General features: G+C 59.0%; 1 protein-coding gene and 1 long non-coding RNA gene across 7 annotated transcripts in view; one reads left to right on the top strand and one right to left on the bottom strand.

The window, feature by feature from the left end:
* AGPAT3 (1-acylglycerol-3-phosphate O-acyltransferase 3) overlaps nt 1-21,621 on the bottom strand; it is a 106,348-nt gene that overhangs the window by 12,311 nt on the left and 72,416 nt on the right. For 5 of the 6 annotated variants that reach the window (XM_021068324.2, XM_021068326.2, XM_021068328.2 and 2 more), the window contains 5 exons: nt 12,413-12,639; nt 4,185-4,354; nt 3,366-3,527; nt 2,381-2,534; nt 1,825-1,927 (listed from right to left, as the gene is read on the bottom strand). In XM_021068324.2, coding sequence (XP_020923983.1) covers nt 1,825-1,927; nt 2,381-2,534; nt 3,366-3,527; nt 4,185-4,354; nt 12,413-12,590 — 767 coding nt within the window. In that variant the 5' untranslated portion in view covers nt 12,591-12,639. Of the gene's footprint in view, nt 1-1,824; nt 1,928-2,380; nt 2,535-3,365; nt 3,528-4,184; nt 4,355-12,412; nt 12,640-21,621 lie in introns of those variants that run through there. The other variant, NM_001143700.1, reaches the window with a different exon arrangement.
* On the top strand, nt 270-16,090 carry LOC146397924 (uncharacterized). The gene is made up of 3 exons (XR_014825275.1): nt 270-864; nt 10,358-11,752; nt 12,132-16,090. It is a non-coding gene; the product is annotated as an uncharacterized LOC146397924 (long non-coding RNA).

Below are 21,621 nucleotides of genomic sequence, written 5' to 3'. Positions count from 1 at the left end.
GGGCAGGGGCGGGGCCACGCTGGCCATTCACATGCCCTGTTGGCCCAACTCTGTCCCCCCCCCGCTCCCCGCCTCCCCCAGGGCTGCTGGGGTTCTAAGGGCAAGGGTCCCGGGCCTCCCCCCACCCCTCTATGGAGCAAGAGACCCTACGCCTGCTTCGAGCTGGTCCTCCGCAAAAACTTCAGAAGGAAAAAGCCCACTCAGCTTACTGTTTATGTCCTCAAATTACTCCTGGAACCTTCCTATGGGGGGGGTGGAACAGGAGAACTGGGAGCTCACGCTCTCAACCCTAGCATGACGAGGGCCGGTCGGAGCCTGCTCGGCTCAGACTGACGCGGATGGACACGGCGTCGGGGGGGCTCGGTGGCGGCCGCGGGGCTGAGAGACTCCCCGGGAACGCCGAGGGAAACGAGAGCCTGGTGCGTTCCACCAGGGGGCCCCCGAGGCGCCACGACACGACCTGCAAGGCCTGCCTGGAATCAGGCCTGACGCTGGAATCCAGGTCACAGCAGCGCCCAAAGAGTCAAGCGGCCCCACACTGCGTTTCACGGTAAAAAGACGCTGCGGGGAGTCTCTCCCCATCTCGAGGCAGAGACTCGGACAGTCAGAGAGGGACCGTGAGATGCGGCCGATCTGGACTCCAGTCCCTGACCTTGATGTCATGTTATGGACAGGGGCCCTGTTCTCCCAGTGCAGCCTCAGGGAGGTTCAGAACAAGCCCCCGCCCGCTCCGCCAGCGGCCTGGACGTCTCCCTCCTGCCTCGTTTCACTGGGATCAGGAGTCGGAGGCCCCCCCCACCCCCCGCCCTCCAGAGAGATCCAGGTTTCTATCCAAGGTGAAAGGTCAGCACCACGGGCCACCAGGTGGGAGCCAGGGACTCAGCTTCCAAGGAGGTGGGAAGAGAGGGGGCAGGGCCCCTCCCGTCGTGGCCCAGCAAAGCCTGGCTCCCAGAGGGGCCGGCGGAGCGTGGCCTGCCTGCGGGGCCCGGGGAGGTCATGGGGAGGTTCTCCTGGCTTCGGGTCCCAGGATGGGGCCTGGGCAGGCCCCTGAGAGCAGGGCCCCCCGGCCGCCCCCTCAGACCGAGCTGGGTGCTGCCTCTGCCGCAGCAAAGCCTTCCAGAAACTCCCTCCTCTCCCTCCCTCCATGCTCTCGGTTGCACACAGCAGACATGCAGCCAATGCTCATGGTACGGATTAACGGCAATAGTTTCTGATAACCTGGTGACTTTTTAAGGGCTTTGTGGGGCCCCATATCAGGCTGAGTTTCGCTTCTGGAATATTCTCCGGCGTCCCTGCGGCTGCCAGCCCAAGAAGCCCCACCTTAACCAGCTGGACTTCCTCAGGGACTGACTCTGAACCAGTGCGGTGGAGGCTGGCTGGGGTGGACCCTCTAGGCTCAGCCCAGGGTCGCCAGGAGCTGGAGGCTGAGCATGTGGCCGGGGTCAGCACATGGCCCTGACCCCAGCTTCTCTCCCCCGGGGTCTGTGGGGGCCCTAGGGGACCACGTGGGCATCCCACCTCCCTGCCTACAAAAGCCCTACTCACTGTCCAAGTTTTAGCCCAGTTGCCTCTTCCAAAAAGTCTCCATTGGGTGGGGTCATGCCTCCCTTGGAGCTGCTGGAACATTCTGCCTGTACCTCGCACCCACTCCTTCACTCTGTGCTGGTCTCACCCCGCCTGGGTCCTGGGGGTGGAACTCTGCACCACGACCACGTGGGGGCAGCCGGGAGGTGGGAGGGGCGTGGGGCGGGTTGCGGTGCGCCCCGCCCACCCCGGGCCCCACCCCTCGAGCCCCGCCCCGCCCCGCGGGAACCTGCCGCTCACCTCACACACATGTCGGCCTCGTACTTCTTCCCGTAGAGGATCCCCAGCAGAGACGGGTTCTTGTTTCCTCGGAAATTCAGCGTGACATCGTAGACAGCTGCGACTGCAGGCAGAGGCGCAGAGGGTGACAGGTGCTGGCTGACATCCGGCCGCGGGACCCCCGCGGCTTTTCACCTGGATGGCTGGGTTTTTGCCAGGTCACCTTTTCTTGGGGAATTGAGCCGATTCCGTCTACTGCACTTACTGTCACCTTTGTGTTTGAGGCTTCTGTCTGCTGAGCCCACCTGTTCTGTTCTGTGGCCCTTTCTTTTGACTCCCTTTGGGTTAAGTGGACATACATTTTTTTTCCTTTCTAGGGTTTTCAGTTAGATACTTTAAAAAGCTATCACGTTAGTTATTTTCCATGAACTGGTATTTTCTCACCTCAAAAATGATACAAGAATCTTACAACATGTGAACCCACGCACTCAGTTCTCTCTCTAATGCTACTGACGTCCTGTACTTTACAACCACCGACTCCGGCTTTGCTCCCCCCACGCCGCGCGGGGGCGCATACCTGTCCCGCGGAGGCACTGGACCGCGGTGGTGAAGCCCTTGGTCCGAGGCAGCAGGTGGTACTTGAGGGGGGGCAGCCCCTTGGAGGCGGCCACCTCCATGCTGACGCGGTGCTTCTTCTCCGTGAAGCGCGTGCCCTCGCAGTACAGGAGGAACTAGGATGCGGGCGGGGACAGAGGTCAGTGCGGGCGCTGGCGGCCGGGGACCGAAGCCCCACAGGCGCTGCGTCCGCGCGCAGGTGCCCCTGGGGCGGCAAAGTCTTGTGGAAGGGATGGCGAGGGGCGTAGTCAGAGATGCTGCTTTACTTTGGCTGCAGGCACACCTCGGCGCAGGTGGCATTTCACCCAGTTTCAAGGAATTAAAAGACGCTTCCCAGAGAGAAGTGACACTAGGTGTCCCTGAGCGGCAGCCTTCAGAGGGCGGAGGGGGTACATTCTCCTCGTTTGCCTTAACACGAGTAACGAACGCCAAATAAATAGTCTGTTCTCAAAGAACTGCGGCCAGAAACCCCAAATGAAGGACCAGGCAAAGACACTGTCACCGCCCATTTCAGACGGAGGCCGGCGCCTCAGAGGGACCCGCCAGAGCCCCGCCCCGCAGCCGCAGGGAGTCTGTTTAAAGCGCAGCGCATCCTTCCGGGAACTGAAGCGGAGCTGACTCAGCAGTAGCGCCCTAGCGCCGGCCCGGACACCCGAGCCTCTGTAAGAGCCGCCCGCCCGGCTGCTAATGCTCTCCAGGGCAGGCCCGGCTCGGCCCGGCGGGCTCTCAGGGCCGGGTACCCTTAGCGCGGCAGGTGGTCCACGGGGGTGAGGTGTGGGGGGGGTCCCAAGCCTGCAGGCTCCGAGGCGCGGGGCCCTGGCCCTGCTGTCACACTGCTTCCCTAGTGCCCAGAGGCTCTTGTGGGCCTTACAGCTAACGACTCAGCCTGCAGCCCTGACGCCGGAGGAAACAGGGCCGGTGCGCCTCCCTCTGGCCGCCTCACTCACCCACATGTACTCCGGGTAGTCGGCCAGGCGCTTCAGTCCTTCGACCACAGTGTCCCGGTCCTCCTCCCACTTCCGTTTGCAGAACACGATCTCCAGGAAGTACCACGTCCAGCCGATGAGCGGCACGTAGAGCAGCTCCCGTTTAGCCAGGACTTTGGAACTCTGGGGGCGGGGCGGGGGGCGCAGAGCCGCTGGTGCATCGGGGACCAAGGTCCCCAAGGGTGGCGGCCCCCCCACCCCAGGCCGCCCCACCCCAGGACTGGCTGTCATGGGGAGAGCCTGACTCTGAGCCTGGTGCCCTCCCGGAGGAGCAGGGCCTGAGTGCAGGCTCTAGGTGAGGGAGCCCAGGGCAGACCTGGCCCCACAGGTGGATGCCAGGTGGCCATGGGGGGCAGGTAGGACAGGATGCGGGCTGCGCTGGGCCCAGTGGGCTGCTCTGGCCGCCAGGCCCTGGGCTCTTGGAGGATGGTGCCAGGGCCACCGCCCACTGGGCTTCCACGGCAGGGGACCCCTCCCTCGGTTTGTCTCATCTGCCCAGGAAGGGAGGATTTATGAGAGGAAATGCATGACACCTGATCTCAGGAGCAAGCCCTGGGGTGGCTGGGGGCACCCTGCAGTCCCAGGGCCCCTGCGGTCAGCCACGACGGACTCTCAGCTCGGAGGGACCGGGGCTAAGCCCCGAGGCAAGGAAAACCAGAGCCGGGAGAGTCCAGACCCCGGGGAGCCGCACTGCAGCTCCCAGGAGCCCCCGCGCCCTCGCCCGCGCCCTCCCGCGCCCCCGCGCGCCCCGCCCGCGCCCTCCCGCGCGCTCTGGCTCACCCCCAGCACGCCGAAGCGCTCGCACATGGTCCAGCCGCAGAGGAAGTCGATCTCGAAGTTGTGGTTGAGGATGATGACCACGTGCTCCCTCCCGAAGCGGCCCACCGTGGCCTCGTCGGTGAAGAGCGTGCACTCGGTGCACGACCACCACTCCAGCAGCATGACCAGCTCTGCGGACACACGGCCAGGGCCGTCAGCCGGGGCCCCCCCCCCGACCCCGACGCTGCCCCCACCCCGCCCCGCGGGCCGGGCGCCACTGGCCGCGGCCGGAGCGGGTTTCCTGCTAGAAATGAGCTTGGATGGTTTCTGTTCAATAGAGGAAGTGCGCTACAACTATAATCACCTTCTCTCGCAAAAGCCAGGGGGAAGTCAAATGAAACGCCGGAGACGTGGAGGAGGAAGCCCGTCTCAGGTGGGCTGCTTTCGAATCAACATAGCTAAAGGACTTAATTTAACACATTTTTTCTTAGAAGTCAGATCTCCGATTTTCTTAAAAATCCAGTAATTCCATAGGCTGGTACCGTGAGCGCGGCATTCACTCGGGAGAACGCACCATCGCCGTCTTATGGTCAAGAGCCAGAATTTATTGAACGCTGCACACCAGCTGCCCGACTATGTGAATTACCTCCATGTCTCATTTAATTCTCAGACAACACTGGGTTAAGGCTAGTATTACCCCCAAAGCACGAAGAAAAAGTAATTTGTCAGGAAGTGGTGGAGTTTGAAGTTAAGGCCGGCACACTCAGTCCAGGGCTCTGTGGAAAGCTCCAGAGGCAGCTTAGAAAGAGAAATAAGCAGATGATAAACCAGGGTCTTTATCAGCCGTAAGGGGTCTGCGAGTTATGCACGTAAGCTTGTTATGCCCACGTTACTCCATACGGCACGGTGAGATGGGCAGCTCCCTCTCTATATCCGATCGATGCTCACACGTGCCGAGGACCGACGGCACAGCACAGCGTCACCCACCACAGGGGGAGGGGGAGGCTGCGAGCACCCACGCAGCCCGGGGGCCCCTGTGGTCAGCAGCCGAGGCTCTGCGGGTGCCACTGCCGGTCAGCATCACGCCCACCACGGCCAGGAGCCCCAGGAAGGGGGACCTCAGACCAGGAAGTGTGGCTTCCAGGCCCAGGATGGCCACAGGCCAGTCTGTCCTTTGTGCGCAGGTCACCACCAGTTTTCAGAGGGGACCAGCCCTTTGGGAAGGAGGCCAGGGGGTGCTGATGAGAGGAGACAGCGGGCGCCTCGAGCACTGAGAGTGTGGGCTCCAAGCCTGACCACCTGGACCTCAGCCCCCCGTCCACGGAGTACACAACGGTGGCCTCCTCTCGGGCTGCGGGAGGACTGAAGGACGGAGGTTAAGCCCAAGACAGAGGGTGGGGCTCCTCTCCCAGGAGCATCCCCACCCGCCCGGGAGGAAGTACGGGGACCGGGGACACACAGCTCCGCCCCACAGGCTGGGGTCACAGCGTCCTCTTCTCCCCAGGCAGGGACCAGCGGAAGCTCTCCTCTCAGACCACACCCGACATGCAGGAGCCGCGGTGCCTGCTCCCTGAGGGGCACTCGGAGGGGCCACAGGGGGTCAGCTCCACGGACACGCTCACCACGAGCTCCGTCGGGGGACCGGACAGAGCCCTGAGGGACGCAGGCTGGGTCCACAGAGGCAGCCCTCCGGGTTGAACTGTTAGCCTGGCCCCTTCCGCCCAACATTCCAGCACACGGATCGAGGCCAAGGAAAGAGAAGAGGACCTGGACAGACGTCCTTCGGGAACGACTTCCAGACGGCCAGCAAGCACACGAGGAGATGCTCGCCATCCTTCGTCATCAGGAAACTGCGAACCAGAGCCTCAGCGAGGGGCCCGCGAACAGACTGACAGGAGCAAGTGCCGCAGAGGACGGAGTGACCGGGAGACCTGAGGCTGCCCGGGGAGGTGTGGGGGCACAGCTGCCAGCGGGGTGTCGGGGTGCAGCTGCAGCCAGGGTGTGGTCGTGCAGCTGCTTTGGAAAACTACGTTCCAAACGGAGAGTAACCAGACGACCCAGCAATCCTACCACTAGGTAGACGGCGCCCAGGAGGAATCCATTTGAACAGGTGTCTGTGCAAAAACTTGAGCACGCATGTTCACAGCAGCGTTACCCCAAAGCCAGAAAGTGGGAACGACCCATGTGTGGGCCAAGCGAGGACTGAATGGGTGAGAGTGCCCGTCGGTACCGGGCGATGCCACTCAGCTGAGCCGGGACGGTGGGCCGGACACGCCCTGTGACGTGGACGGGCCCTGAAGCACTGCGCACTGAGTGGGAACCGTCAGACGAGGGGCCGCACACACGCCTGGACATGCGGGCAAGGCCACCGGGACGGGCGCACAGGGACCATGGGCCGGGGTGGGGCGTACAGCGGGCGCGGCTGCTGACGGGGACGGGGCGTCTCTGTGGGGTGGAAAGCTTCTAAAATTCCATCCGGACATGGCTGCACCGCTGCGGACTGTACTCCCATCTCCAGACTGAACACGTTGGGCGGATTTCTTCTCCACGGAGCTGTGTAAGAACAGGAGGCCCCAGCGCAGGCCGGCCTGTCCCCTGGAAGCACAGGCCGCTGTGGGGGGCTTGCCGGCCCCTCCCGGGGCTGAGACGGAGCCCTGTGCAGCTGGCGACGCCCTGTCCCGGCTCCCTTTCTTGAAGATGGAGGTGGCCTTTGGGCAGGGCCCGGCCACAGCCGTGTGTGTGAGCTGGCCAAGGAAGCCCCTTCAAAGCGTCTGCTCGGCGACGAGGAGGGTTCCTTTCGTTATCAGAGAAAGGCTGGTTACCTCGGGCCCGAGCTCTCAAGGGTTTTGCTTGTACAGAGCGGCCGTGTGAGTGTGGGCGCAGGGCCCTCCGCAGCGCTCCAGAGCGCGTCACCCCACAACCGAAACTCCACAGCCCCGACGGCAGCTGGCCTTTCTCCTCCAGCCCCGGGTGTGGTGACTGTCCATTCCTCGCTCGACAGGAATCACGCGGGGTTTGTCTCTCTGCAACTGGCTGTCTCTCTCAGAGGCATGTCCCCGGGCTCACCCGCCTGGTCACGGGTGGCGGGACTGCCTTCTCTTTAAAGAACGAATCACATTCCACTGCACGCGCAGACGGCGTTTTGCTCACTCATTCGTCCATCGTGGACACCTGCGTGTTTCCACCTCCCACCTGTCCTGAGTGATGTGCTGAGGACCCCGAGGGGCAGCCGTCTCTTCGGGGGAAGTTCTGTGATGCTTCCTTACCGTTAGCCTGAGAGGATGCGACACCGCCTCCACCTGCGACTTAGACGCCACCTGCAGGGAGGGCGGCGGCCCGCGGCACCTTGCTAGTCCAGCAGCCCCACAGGGCCATCGGCGGCACGGCAGGGTGCGGGGGGTGGGGGGTGAGCCCACCAGAGGTGCTCAGACGCACCCGCGCATGTCCGGATCTCAGAGGACCCGGCCCCCTGGCCGTCCCGTCCCTGTGTTTGATGGAGGAAGCCCGGGATGCAGGGAGGAGGGTGGGAGTCTCAGACCCCGCAAGACTCGGAATTCTCTAAAAAAGATGCTTTCCAAAGCCATTTCTTCCCTGAGGCCTGACAGTACATGCCTCACTCAGCTGGCACTGCCACCCGGGTCTAAAGGCCTCGTCTCCTCCACCACCTCCCAGAATAGCCTTCCAGTCCGTCACCGCGGTGCTGGCTCAGAGCGACCACCCCCGGGGCACCCTGTGCGCTGACCACTCACAAGGGTCAAGGACCCCGGAGCTGGGAGCCCGGCGGGTGAGGACCCCTGCGCTGGGCCACGTGCTCGTCCCCAGGTGCGCAGCAGAGCGGGCACGTGACGTCCGTCTCGACAGGGCGGGCTTCTTTGGGTGGAAGCTCTGGCCAGCAGCCCGGATGCAGAGAAGGAGGTGCACTTGGGGTGCAGGCGGGGCCCCCGCTCGAGGGAAGCGCTATCTGTGACCAGGCAGCGGCGCTCAAGGACCCGCGATGATGCTGCCCCAGCGGATGAGGCTGTCACCCTGGCGGCACCCCTGACTTGGCCCTTCTGGTCCAGCAGGAGAGGTCTGGCCCGAGTAGGGGCTGTGAGGAGGAGTGAACTGAAGACAGACAGACGGACACGGGCAGCTCTCCCAGCCGTGGAGAGCTCCAGCGGAGGCGGCCTGCGGCGGGGCGGCTGCCTGCAGGACGGGCGGCCCATCTCTCGGTCTGTGAATCCGCTCAGGGCCAGTTTGGGGCGAGATCTGAATCAGGGGCTTTGCTGGTTCCTCCTGGGCCCAGTACTGACCTGGGTGTGACTTCCTTTGTTCCAACACATGCGGGCCCCACCCCATGAACAAGCCACTCTCGGCGCAGCTCGCCCAATGACTTCTTAAAATCCCAATGTGCCTGCTAACAGTCATTGCGCATCTGACACCGCTGGACACACAGTCCACGCGTTCATTTAACCCTGATGGCCCAGCTCCCTGCTGACCTCGGCCAAGCCTCTAACCTCCTCATCTGTAAGGCAGCGGCACCTTGCCAGCAGGGAGCCAGGGCCCAGCCCGCTGTCTGGCTCCACGGCTGTGCACGAAGATGCCCGGGCCCAAGATGCCAGAGTCACCCTAGAGGTGAGCTCCCGGGCAGCAGATGTTGCCTGGCATCACAGAAGGAGAATCGGTGTGTTCGCAGCGTTGAAAACGAGGTGGCGGCTCGGGGTTACGTGAACGACCGTGTGACCCTCGCTCTCGCCACGTGCCCTCGGAAACGGGGAGGGCTTCGACCAGCGCGAACCCGAGAAGGACTCCTGCTCACACATTTAAGAAAGAGACAGGTGGCAAACCCCCCCCCCCCGCAAGGTCACCAGGTCCCGCGGCGACTCCAACAGCACGCGGGCTCAGCGGGTGTCTCTGTTCCTCCAAATACTGGGGGATTTTACCGACGTCTTACCTTCCACCTCAAGTTTTCCTACATTTATGCTTTTTTCTACTTTCTGGCCTTAAAAAATGAATCTGCCTTGGCTTGTAACCTATCTTTTTCGAACAGTGTGAGAAGTTAGGTTTGACTTCTCCGTTTTCTGCCGCAGACATAGTTAACGAAGGCTTAGGTAAGCTCTCCCCGCGCCTCCTGACAGATAAAAGGACCCGGACCCAGGCCGGGCCCGCTCCTGGCAGACGGGCTGCGGGCGCGGGTCCCCCCTCTGCTCGCGGCCTCACAGGCTGGGCCTCACTTTTACTTTGCACGACTCTTCAGATTTCCTCGCTCACCAGCGCCTCCGGCTGCAGCTCATTCCGGTGACGCAGGCCCGACTCTCAGGATGGCTCTCGTTCCCACGGAGAATACCCTCCCCAAGATTTCGGGAGAGACTCGGCAGGCAGGGAGCTCTCTTGCTTCCGGTTTCCCGCAGACCACTGGGCTCTCAGCGCCTTCCTGGCAGGTGGCTTTGCCGGGCGGGTCCGCTGCCTCTGGCTCCGACCACCCTGAGCAGAGTCCGCGGGAGGCTGTCCGTCCCTGGAGGGGTCCAGCTCTCCTTTCTGGGCGTTTCCCCCTCGGACGGCCTGGGCTTTCTCTGGGAGGGGTTCGCGTGTAGGGTTCTGCTCAGGTCCCCTGCTTGGACTCCGTCTGCCTCCCAGGCCACAGAATCACATGCCTCACCCGTTCCGGGACACCCTCCACCCTCCTCTCCGCCTTATTCTGTCCTCTGGGCCGGGAGGCCCGGACTCGCTTCAGAGACGGCAGTCTCTCCTCTCATCGTCAATTCCCGTTTTATATTTTCCACGCTGCCACTGAACAGCCGTTGGGAGAATTTCTTCGTATTTACGGCCAGTCCTTCCATTAGCTGCGTCCAATCTGAGGTACAATTCACTCACCAACTTTTTACTTTAAAAAGGCTATGGAGTTTCCATCGTAGCTCAGTGGTTAATGAATCCAACCAGGATCCATGAGTTCGTGGGTTCGATCCCTGGCCTCGCTCAGTGGGTTAAGGATCCGGCATTGCCGTGATCTGTGGTGTAGGCTGCAGACATGGCTTGGATCCTGCGTGGCTGTGGCTGGGGTGTAGGCCGGTGGCTAATGCTCCCATTTGACCCCTAGCCTGGGAACCTCCATATGCTGCAGGTGCGGCCCTAAAAAAAAAGACAAAAATAATAAAAAATTAAAAAAAATAAAAAGGTTATAATGACAAATTTTTTGGCAATTCTTTTTCTTCCAGGACGCTTTTTTTTGGGCCACACCCTTGGTCTGGAAGTTCCCAGGTCACCTATCAAATCGACCTGCAGCTGCAGCAACACCAGGTCCTTAACCGGCCGAGCCGCAGTGGAAACGCCAACCAGTTTATCCACAGAAGGTCTACCTGGTTCTTTTTCAAGCGCAGGGCCTCTGGGTAGTCTTCCTCTAAGTCCACTGCACATTTGCCGTTGTCCGACTGTGGGCTCACGTGTGACCGTGTGAATCTGCGTCTCGAGGCCTCAGCTGGACACCGTCCCCGCCCCCCAGGGCATACTTCTGCCTCTGCTGACCCCGCGGGCACTGCCAACCTGCTTGCTTCAGCCGGGCTTCGGGATCCAGGGTAGACCCAGCCCCTCCCCTGCAGCTGCCCACGGCGGGGGCTCCCGGGAAGCAGGGTGGGCACCTGCCCCGCGGCCCCTGCGGCGAAGGGGTGGGAGCGAGGCTGAGAGATCCCTCTGTTGCTGTGAACCCAGCCACGCGCTAAAAAGCTGGCTTCCTCCGGAACTCGGCTGTTCTGCAGAGCTAACTTCAGAGCCCTGCAGGAAGCGGAGTCTCTAGTATTGGCCACTTAGCATGCAGGTGGGTCGGCCCCCGTCTTGGCCGGCGACACGCGTGAATAACTCAGCCATAAGTTTTACGGGCTGGGATCACTAACCCTCCCTTCCCTCACGCACACACAGGCCGCTTCCATGGAGGGAAAAAGCCGCCTGGGAACGGAAGCTACTGCACACTTATGGCTGGAACCAGGGGGTGGGCTGCTGCCCCCTGGGGGACCCTGGGACACCCTCGGCCACATCAGCTCCTGAACTGGGAGGATGCGCCGGGCCCCAGACTCACCACTTCCCGCAGCACGTAAAGTGTGTATTATTTTCTCCTTGTTGTAAAAGAACTGTGTCCTTACACTAAGACATGTGACGGGCACACCGTGCGAAATAAGCAGCAGGAGCCCCGCCTTCCTCTGCTCCCGGGAGAGTCACATCTCCCGCTCATGCTTCAGCACCTGCCTACCCGGGGCCGGCGCAGCGCACGCAGCACACCCCGTCTCTAGCAGACGGACGGGCGGCGGCAGCGCCGCGCGGTGGTTCACGGCTTCCTCTCTCGCTTACACATGTGTCCTGGGGATGCCACCGGCCAGTCCTCCCGCTGTGAGCGGCTGCGCAGACGCCACGCAGCGACGCCCCGGGTCAGAGGCCCGGAACGACCACGGGGGCTGCGGCCCGATGTGTGCTCGTGTAGAAACGAGACAACGAGGATATCGACGTGCGCACCCTTTTGCAGCTCGCTTCTGCCAGGCTGCGCTCTGACGCTGTGGAACAACCGGGTCGACAGACAGCGCCGCGTAAACTGTCCATCGCTACCAGCAAACCAGCGTCCGAAGGTGAGACTCGGACCCCACGGTGTGAGCGCCCGTCGGGGGGGGGTGGTCAGCGAGCTCCCACGTCCGTCCCTCCGTCCCTCCGACGGACGAAGGTTGGTGCCACACACACACACACACACGCACACACATCGGACGTGCACAGAGGTAACATCCACACACGTCTAAACACACCCATTTCATCAAGAGACGGGCGACCGTCTTTTTCTGTCAGAGACGGGACTGAAATAATTAGGTGTGAAATGACAGGCTACCCTGGGGTGGCTTCGCTGGGCTCTGGTGCTGGGGTGACCCGGGGTCTAGGTGACACAAGACCGGCCGCGTGCTGGCATCTGCTCCGCCTTGATAGTGACGAACTGAGACTATTATCGTTTGTTCTCAGGTCTCCGGGGCCCCGTGAAACCAATGACACCGCCGCCCTCTGGGTCTGGACGGCCAAGTGTTGGGACGTCCCGTGGTCCCACCGAAGGCAGCGCTCGGCCCGAGGTCTCCCTGCCCAGCTGCTGGTTCCGGAGTAAAGCTCCGGGCCCCTCCCTGGGTCGTCGTCGTCCACGTCCCCCCCCCCAGGTGCCCTGCCTGTCGGGAGCGGCGGACGGGGCCCGGGTCATCCCGCAAAGGTGCCTCCACCCTCGGCCAGCCCCTCCCCGCGCGCGCGGTACTCACGGCTCCAGAGCGAGTAGGCGAGGCGGCAGTTGAGCCGGCGGTACAGCTGCTTGTTCAGGGGCCAGAGGACCAGCGTGCACAGCTGGATGGCGTTGATGACGAGCCCGCTCACCACGAAGACGAAGCCGATGAGCAGGTGCACGACGAACTGGGTCTTCAGGAAGGCGAGCAGGCCCATGGCCACAGCTCAGTAGCGAGTGCAGCGCCCTTCACTGAGAACGGCCGTCCTGCGGAGACGGGGCGGTGGTCAGGGCGCGCCCCGGACGCCCCCTCCCGGGGGGGGCACAGCCCTCAGGCCAGAGCCCAGCGCCACAGCCCCCCAGGTCCTCAGACCGCCCCTCCCGCAAGTACCATCCGGGCACACGCGAGGTTCACACAGGCATCGCACACTCGCATGCACCACGGCCACACAACCACACACACGCACGCACACACACACCCTTGCGTACAAGAAGAGAGGAGAAGGAAGGCACGCGGATACTAACAACAATGTCTCGAACTAAAGGCGTCATGGGTGATTTTTCCTTCTTTAGCGTCTTTTTTAAGAGCAAAACTGCAAATGAAAATCTCTACAAAACTATTATTCCAAGGCGTGCCTTTTGGCTCCGAGCTGTGGTGCACTTTTTTCGCTGAAAGGCTTTTGTTTTGGTCTCTAACGCAGAAGCGGTGACCCCAGGGACTCAGCCAGCTTCTCCTGGTTTCTTGGTTTCAAAGGTGGAGCCAGAAGCTCCCATTTCGTGGTTGTACTGGTTCTGTGCGTGGCCCTGTAATCCCGTGAGGACAGAAACCAGCAGGCAGCCTGTGGGTGGGCCCGGGCACCTTCAGTGCTGGTGGCCGCACGCCATGAGCCCTGGGGGCCCAGCGACTGTGCCAGACGCAGGCTGCGTGCCGCCCCAGGCTGAGCCTACGGAGAGTGCCCTGAGCCGCCTGGTGGTCCCCCAGGGGCTGCCACGTTGGGGGGATGCCCCAGAGGCCTGGTGCCAGGCGTGGGAGCCACCAGGGGAGCCGTCCCCCAGGCCTGGGCAGGCCTTCAGCCACCACAGTCCCTGAGTGACCCTGGCTCCCGCCATCGGGTCCCGAGAGGCTGTGAGGGGACGCATGGAGGTGCCATCTTTTGTCTGCAGGTTGGGGTTGCTGGACATTAAACACAGAAGACAAGCGAGGCAGCTGACTCACTGCCACTCTGACCCCAGAGCACAGAAAACACAACAGGGCTCACGAGGGCACCGCAGAGGGAGAGACACCGTCCTGGAGCCACGGTCTCCTGAACCCACTCACACACCTGACGCTGTCACTGCCCTTATCTGACGGGCAAGCAGAGACGCCCCGAGGTCAAGTGACTCAGCCAGGCACCGATCAGGAGGCCGGATTCACAACCAGCAGGAGCCCTGAGCCCGCACTCCCGCGGGCCTCCGTGGGCGGGGACGCCTTAGGCAGACTCTGACCCATCGGCCAGGCCGGCCGAGGCCGCTTCCTTCTGGAACTAGAGATAAGGGCTTTGACCAGACCTCCTGCAGCCGCCTGGCATCTGCCCCCGGCCTGCCACCCTGCAGGCTCTCTGCAACCCCAACCTCACCCCCCGGGTCAGGCACAGGGCTTCACACGTGGGCCGTGATAACCAGGTCCCCCAGAACCAACCAGCCTGTCCCCTGCGATGCTGTTAGAAGCAGACCCCCAGAACCGCGCCGGTGCTGCTGACTCCATCACCAGGCCGGAGGTGCAAGAGTCTGGTGGAGAATCCAGCTCACCGAGGATGAGTCACGCCGTGTGGCGGCACCTGTGAGGCAGACCTCGGCCTGATCCAGACAAGGCCGTCCATCACCCGGCAGGCTCTGGTCCGCAGCCCCCGCCCCGGGGAGGCACCTCTTGACTTTCTGATGGTGGGCAACCTTCCTTCTCTAGAGGCCCGTGACGACGATCGCGTGGGATCTGCCCCGTGGGGCCAGCACAGCGTTGTGCCTCTGCCCAGCTGCAGCGGGCACAGCAGGGCAGCCTTGGCAGGGCCTGTGGACACGGCCGCCACTCAGGGATCTGTTTACCAGTAACAGAGTCCACCCACAGAAGCCCCGGGGAGCCACCCCCCACCCCGCGGGCACCCACCCACAAGTGCGTTCCTTTCTGGAATCCGGGCATCGGGTCCAGGAGGGGTAAGTGTGACGAGGGCTCATGGAGGTGGCATGGGTTGGCCTGGGTCCTGGAGCTCAGCTCTGACCGCGAGCCTTCTGCGGGACCCACAGCCACTCCCTGCCCAGCTGGCCCAGGAGCAAGTTTGGGTGGAGCCGTCAGGGATTCTCCACACATGGCTTCGGCCCCAGTGGCGCGGTTGCTGGGGCGATGCTCCTGGGCTGCCCCGGACTTGATCCAGGTGGTGGCAGGCAAGCGGAGGAGCAAGAGGGGCCACCTGGGCCAGTCCTGCCGCTGTCACCGCCCCCACCCCTGCCCTGGGGGGGTGAGCCTGGCCGGGGCTCCTGGCTGCTGCTGCGGCCCTTCCTGGGTTGTCAGGCCACCCGATGCCCTGACGTGGGTCTGGCTTCTGGCTCCCTGTGGGCCAGACCCCGCCCTGAGAAACCACAGCAGCTGCAGTCGGGCCTCTCCCGCCCGCCCATCCCCCAGGAGCCCCGGCGCCCACCCTCTGCTGGAACCTGGCTGCCTCTTGGCCGGCCAGCTCTGGCCCTGTCCGGCCTGACCACCTTGGTACAGGGGTGGACTGGGAGGCCCTTCGACAGTGGCGGGCTGACCAGAGCCCCCTGCAGAAGGGTGGCTGTCAGAAGACGCCCACCCCGCACGGGGCCATGCCCTCCCCAGCCCAGCCCGCTGAGGCCTGGAGACTGGCCGGCAGGAAAGCATCGACTCAGCGGCCAAGAGCCCTGGCTTGTGTACACGCCTGATCCGCCCCATTAAAAAAAAAAAAAAATCTATGTATCTCCAGACAATTTTAAGTTGATGTCTACATTTTTAAACCAGTTTAAATGTGCAAGGGGTGTGCGCTCCGGCACACTGTGAAATGTTATTTTTAAAATGCACAGACCTTCCTGCACTTACAATGAGATCACGTCCAAAGACACCCAGCGCGAGCTGAAAACATCCTTAAGTCGAGATGTGTTTAGTACACCAAGCATCCTCGCGGGGCCTCGCTGGCCTGAAACGCGCTCAGAGCACGCACACTGGCCTACAGCCGGGCAAAACCCGCCGGCACAAAGCCGGGTTTAGAGGAACGTGCTCAACAGCTCCCGCAACCTGTTAAACACTGTACCGAAGGCGAAAAACAGGACGCTGCCCAGGTCCAGCACGGGCGCAAGCGCATCCGTCCTTCACCCGGGACCACAGGGCTGGCTGGTGGCAGCGGCGGCACCACGAGAGGGGATGGGTCGGACCGCGCATCGCGGCCGCAAGAAGGTGGGAATTCACAGCTAGAAGCACGGTTCTGCCCGAATGTGGATCCCAAGGTCAGAAGCGCCTAACGGGAAGGATCCCAAGTCAGGGCTTTATCCTTTCAAACGCAGACGAGGGGTCTGAACACCTCCGGGACTGGAGCGCCAGCATCACCGCCCACTTGCAAAACACCGGGAAGCAAGTTTTCTTTGAAAATGAGGAAATTTACTTCATTCCACTTTCCCCTTGAATTTGTATTTCCGCTGTTCTTCCGCTACATGATCTTATTATAACACAGTTTATTGATTGAAAGTCTTCCGTCAATCACTTTACCTCACAGGATGACATAACCATGTCGGAATATAACATTTAACTTTGACACTGCTTGGGCTCAGGCTTCAGGTTTAAACATTTCTTCTGGAATACTTTCTTTTTTTTCTTTTTAAGGCCACACCCGCGGCATATGGAGGTTCCCAGGCTAGGGGCCGCCGGCCTACCCCACAGCCACAGCCACGCCAGATCCGAGCCGCATCTGCAACCTACACCATAGCTCACGGCAGTGCCGAATCCTTGACCCACTGAGCGAGGCCAGGGATCGAACCCGCATCCTCATGGATGCTTGTCAGATTCATTACTGCGGAGCCATGATGGGAACTCCTATATGTGGACGCTAATAAAAAGTGACGCAAAAGAACATTTATAAAACAGACACAAACCAATCCTAGGGTGGCCACAGGTGAAACCGCGGTGGGGAGGGAAGAGCTGGGAGGGTGGGAACAGCACAGACACACACACCGTGTAAAACAGCAGATGGACGGGAATCTACTGCGCAGCACAGGGAAACAGCACGATAGTTTGTAAGAAACAGCCTATGTGGGAAAAAAGAATGGGTGACTGATTCACTTTGCTGTACACCTGAAACCAATGCAACATCCGAAGTCAACTGTACTCCAATAAAATTTTAAAAAAGAAAAAGCAGAAAAAAGCAACAAAACAACAATAATTTGGGGTACACTGAATTTAAGGTGACTTCTGACATCCGTGCAGAAATGACCCATAATTAATTGGAAATACAGATTGTAAATTACACAATTGAGACTACACCTAAAAAAAAAACCCTGCAGCAATGCAGACACAGCTCTCCCGCTGACGTTGGTGTGAGCTTTCAGAGAACACGTGGTGTGTCCTAGAATAAACGTTTCTAACATGGGAACTGTGAGGCGTCACAGGCATCCGAGCCCCACCCCCACCCCACCCATCCCCACCCCGCCCCCCAGACGGGCCGCCATTATTCCGCACAGTTTTATTTGTAAATAAAAGACACTGGTGCCTTGTCATTAATACTCGGAGGCTGTTGCTGAGCTGGAAGGAAAGCTGACTTCCGCAGTCTCTTCCCTGGGTGATGGTTCAGACTGTCAGAAGCCTGGCATCTGCACAGCCTCGTCCTCAGGATTTTGCGGCCCCCACCAAGCCACCCGGACCCCATCTCCTCCAGGCGGGGGATGAACCGCCCCTCGGGGACAAAAGGCAGAGTCGGTTGAGGGGAGTGAGCCAGGTGCAGGCAGTTCCAGGCAGGAGAGCCTCATGGAGCAGGAACACAGCACCGGGCTCTAGGCACGGAGCTCCAGCGGGGCGGGGAGGGCTGGGGGCCGAACCAGACCCTGCCCCCAGCTCCAGCACCGCCCTCCCACCCCACCCCCCGCCCCAGAACTGGGCCTTCTGACACTGTCCCTCCAGGAGCTTTGGCTGAAGGGACATTTGGGCTCTGGGAGCCCCTGGACCAGCGGACCGCCTTCCCGCAAGGCCTGGCCCTGCTGCTGGGCTCTGCCCCGCCACTCTCAGCCCTGACCTCGGCGTCTCTGGTTACAGCGAACCGTGTCCCCTGAAAGGATTTGCTGGGGTCCTGACCCCCAGCACCTCAGTGGGGGAAACTGAGTTAAATGGGCCATTGGGCCACTCCCCAGTCCGACCTGAATGGCATCCTTACAAGAAGAGATCAGGACACAGACACCCGCAGAGGGACGACCACGGGAGGACGTGGGAGGAGGCGCCTCTGCACGCAGATTCTGCCTTCACAGCCTCGACACGCTGCCCTCGGCCCTCCTGCCCAGAGGACTGAGAATCGGCATCTGCTATTTATGACCCCAGCCTGTGGCGTCTGTCGGGGCCCTGAGCAGAGGAATACACTTCTTAGAAACATCCAGGCCTCGTTCCCGGACCCTGTGGCTCTGGACGTGCACAGGCCCCCTTGCTCATCCTGCTGCTCAGAAGGTGCTGGGCCTGGTGGGGGTCTTGGGCAGCCTCACCCTGCGACAGGGCAGACCCCTCAGTGCCCTGCACCTGCCTCATGCCTGCCACCATCTGCCCGCAGGAGCAGCACTGGCCTTAAGAACCAGCCAGCTGAGGGTTAAGAGATCAAACTTATGGAGGCGGGATCAGGACGGCGGAACAGAAGGCCTGGAGCTCAGCGTCTCTCACAAAAGCAACAAAATCACAACGAAATGCTGAACAGCCTTCAACCAAATGGACCGGAAACTTTAAAAAAGATATCCTACTCCAGAAGACAGGAGGCCACATCAAGAGGTAGGAGGGGCGATTAGGTGAAATGAGCAACCCCACGCCCACTGGGTGGGCAGCGCACAGACTGGGAAGTAACTGTGTCACAGAGACTCACCTACAGAGGTGAGAGTTCTGAGCCCCACGTCAAGTCCCCACGCCTGGAGATCTGGCACTGGGAGGAAGAGCCCCTGGAGCATCTGGCATTGAAGGCCAGTGGGGCTTGTGCACAGGAGCTCCATGGGACTGGGGGAAAAGGAGACCCCATTCTTGAAAGGTGCACACAGGCCTTCATGTACACTGGGTCCCAGGGCAAAGCAGAGGCTCCTTAGGAATCTGGGTCAGACCTGACTGGAGTTCTCGGAGGATCTTTCTGGGAAAACAGGGGTGACTGTGGCTCATTGTGGAGGAAGGACATTGGAGGCAAAGTTGGGAATATTCATCAGCGAGTGCTCCTCTGGAGGTGGTGTTTTGGGAAGATCTGCCCCACCCATCAGCACTGAGAAGCCCAAGGCCAAACAATGATCCAGGTGGGATCACAGCCCCACCCATCAGTAAACAGGCTGCCTAAAGACCCCCCCCCCCCCCCGCCCCCGGCACACAGCCTCCTCTAATCTCACCCAGAGCCAGAGCCCCACCCACAAGAGGGATAGGAATCAGCTCTACCTGCCAGTGGGCAGGTACCTGTCCCTCCCATCAGGAAGCCCACAGCAAGCCCCCCATACCAACTTCAGCCACAAGGGATGCAGACACCAGAAGTAAGAGAGGGTATAACTCTATTGTCTACAGAAAGGACACCACACCAAAAACCTATAAAAATGAAAAGGCAGAGAACTAAAACTCAGATAAGGGAGCAAGAAAAAACCCCAGAAAAACAGCTAAGTGATCTGGAGATTCTCAGCCTCCGAGAAAAAGACTTTAGACTGATGATGCTGAAGATGATGCAAGACATTGGAAATAAACTGGAGGCAAAGATGGATAACTTACAGCAAACATTGAGCAAAGAAATACAAGATTTAAAACTTAAGCAAACAGAGATGCAAAATACTGTAACTGAAATAAAAAATTCATTAGAAGCAACCAACAGTGGAATACAGGAGGCAGAAGAACAAATAAGCGAGGTGGAGGACAGACTAGTGGAAATCATGGATGCAGAACAGAATATAGAAAAAGATTGAAGAGAAATGAAGAGAGTCTCAGAGAACTCCGGGACAACTTAAAAGCATCAACATCTGTATGATAGGGATGCCAGAAGAGAGAGAGACGGGGACAGAAAAAATATTCCAAGAGATAATAGCCGAAAACTTCCCTCACATGGGAAAGGAACCACTCACTCAAATCCAGGAAGCACAATGAGTACTATATAAAATAAACCCAAGGAAGAATATACCGAGACACATATTAATCAAACTGACCAAAATTAAAGACAAAGAGAAAATACTGAAAGCAGCTAGGGAAAAGAAAGAAGCAACATACCAGGGCACCCCGATAAGGTTATCGGCAGATTTTTCATCAGGAATTCTGCAGGCCAGAAGGGAGTGGCATGATATTAACGTGATGAAAGGAAAAAAACCTTCAACCAAGATTACTTTACCCAGCAAGGCTCTCATTCAGATTTGAAGGAGAATCAAAAGCCTCACAGATAAGCAAAAGCTAAGAGAATTCAGCAACATTAACCAGCTTTAGGAACTTCTCTAGGCAGAAAAGGTCACAACTCAAAACAAAAAATAGCACAAATGACAAGGCTCACCAGTAAAGGCACATATACAGTAAAGATACAAAATCATCCACGCACAAATATGCCACGAAAATCAGAAATCATGAGAAGAGGAGGGTACAAATGCAGGACACTGGAGATGCACTTGCAATTAAGAGACCAATGACTTAAAACAATCTCTCTATATATAGGCTCCTATATCAAAACTTCAGGACAACTGTAAACCAAAAATCTACAATCAATACACACACAAATAAGAAAAATCAACTCAAATACAACACTAAAGATAGTCATCAAACCACAAGAGGAGAGAACAAAAGAAAGGAAGAAAAAAGAACAACAAAGCAAGTCCGAAACAGTTAATAAAATGGCAATGAGAGCACACATGTCAATAATTACCTTAAATGTGAATGGACTAACCGCCCCATCCAAAAGACAGAGACTGGCTGCATGGATACGGAGCAAGGCCCACATACATGCTGTCTCCAAGAGACCCACTTCGCTTCTGGGGACACATCCACATGGAACGTGAGAGGATGGAGGAAAATATTCCATGCAAACGGGAATCAAAAGAAAACTACAGTAGCAATACTCCTATCAGACACAATAGACCTTAAAATAAAGATTGTAAGAGACAACGAAGGACATTACATGATGATCAAAAGATCAATCCAAGAAGAAGATAGAACAACTGTAAATATCTATGCACCCAACATAGGATCACCTCAATATATAAGGCAACTGCTAACAACCTTAAAAGGAGAAACTGGGAGTTCCCGTCGTGGCTCAGGGGTTAACGAATCCGACTAGGAACCATGAGGTTGTGCATTCGATCCCTGGCCTTGCTCAGTGGGTTAAGGATCCGGCATTGCTGTGAGCTGTGCTGTAGGTTGCAATTAAGAGACCAATGACTTAAAACAATCTCTCTATATATAGGCTCCTATATCAAAACTTCAGGACAACTGTAGCTTGGATCCCGCATTGCTGTGGCTGTGGTGTAGGCCAGTGGCTACAGCTCCGATTTGACCCCTAGCCTGGAAACCTCCATATGCTGCAGGAGCGGCCCAAGGAAATGGCAAAAGGACAAAAAGACAAAAAAAAAAAAAAAAGAAGAAACTGACGATAACACAATAATAGTGGGAGAACTTAACACCCTGCTCACAGCAATGGACAGATCATCCAGACAGAAAATCAATAAGGAAACACAGGCCCTGAATGAAGCATTAGACCAGATGGACTTAACAGATATTTATAGGACATTCCATCCAAAAGCAGCAGAATACACATTCTTTTCAAGTGCACAGGGAACATCCTCTAAGATTGATCACATCCTGGACTACAAATCCAACCTCGTTAACTTTAAGAAAACTGAAATCATATCAAGCATCTTTTCCAACCACAACGCTACATGACCGGAAATCAACAGCAAGAAAAAAACTGCAAAAAACACAAACACGTGGAGACTAAACAACAAGCTATTAAAAAACTGCAAAAAATACAAACACGTGGAGACGAAACAACAAGCTATTAAATAACCAATGAAGAAATCAAAGAGGAAATTTAA

The sequence above is a fragment of the Sus scrofa genome, chromosome 13 (assembly GCF_054392235.1).
Source record: "Sus scrofa isolate SSC_HxYL_T2T_F1_AM1 chromosome 13, Sscrofa_HxYL_maternal_Yorkshire_Landrace_v2.0, whole genome shotgun sequence".
Classification (NCBI taxonomy): Eukaryota; Metazoa; Chordata; class Mammalia; order Artiodactyla; family Suidae; genus Sus; species Sus scrofa.
Note: the sequence above shows the minus strand (reverse complement) of the source record. Positions and strands in the feature narration are given on the sequence as shown.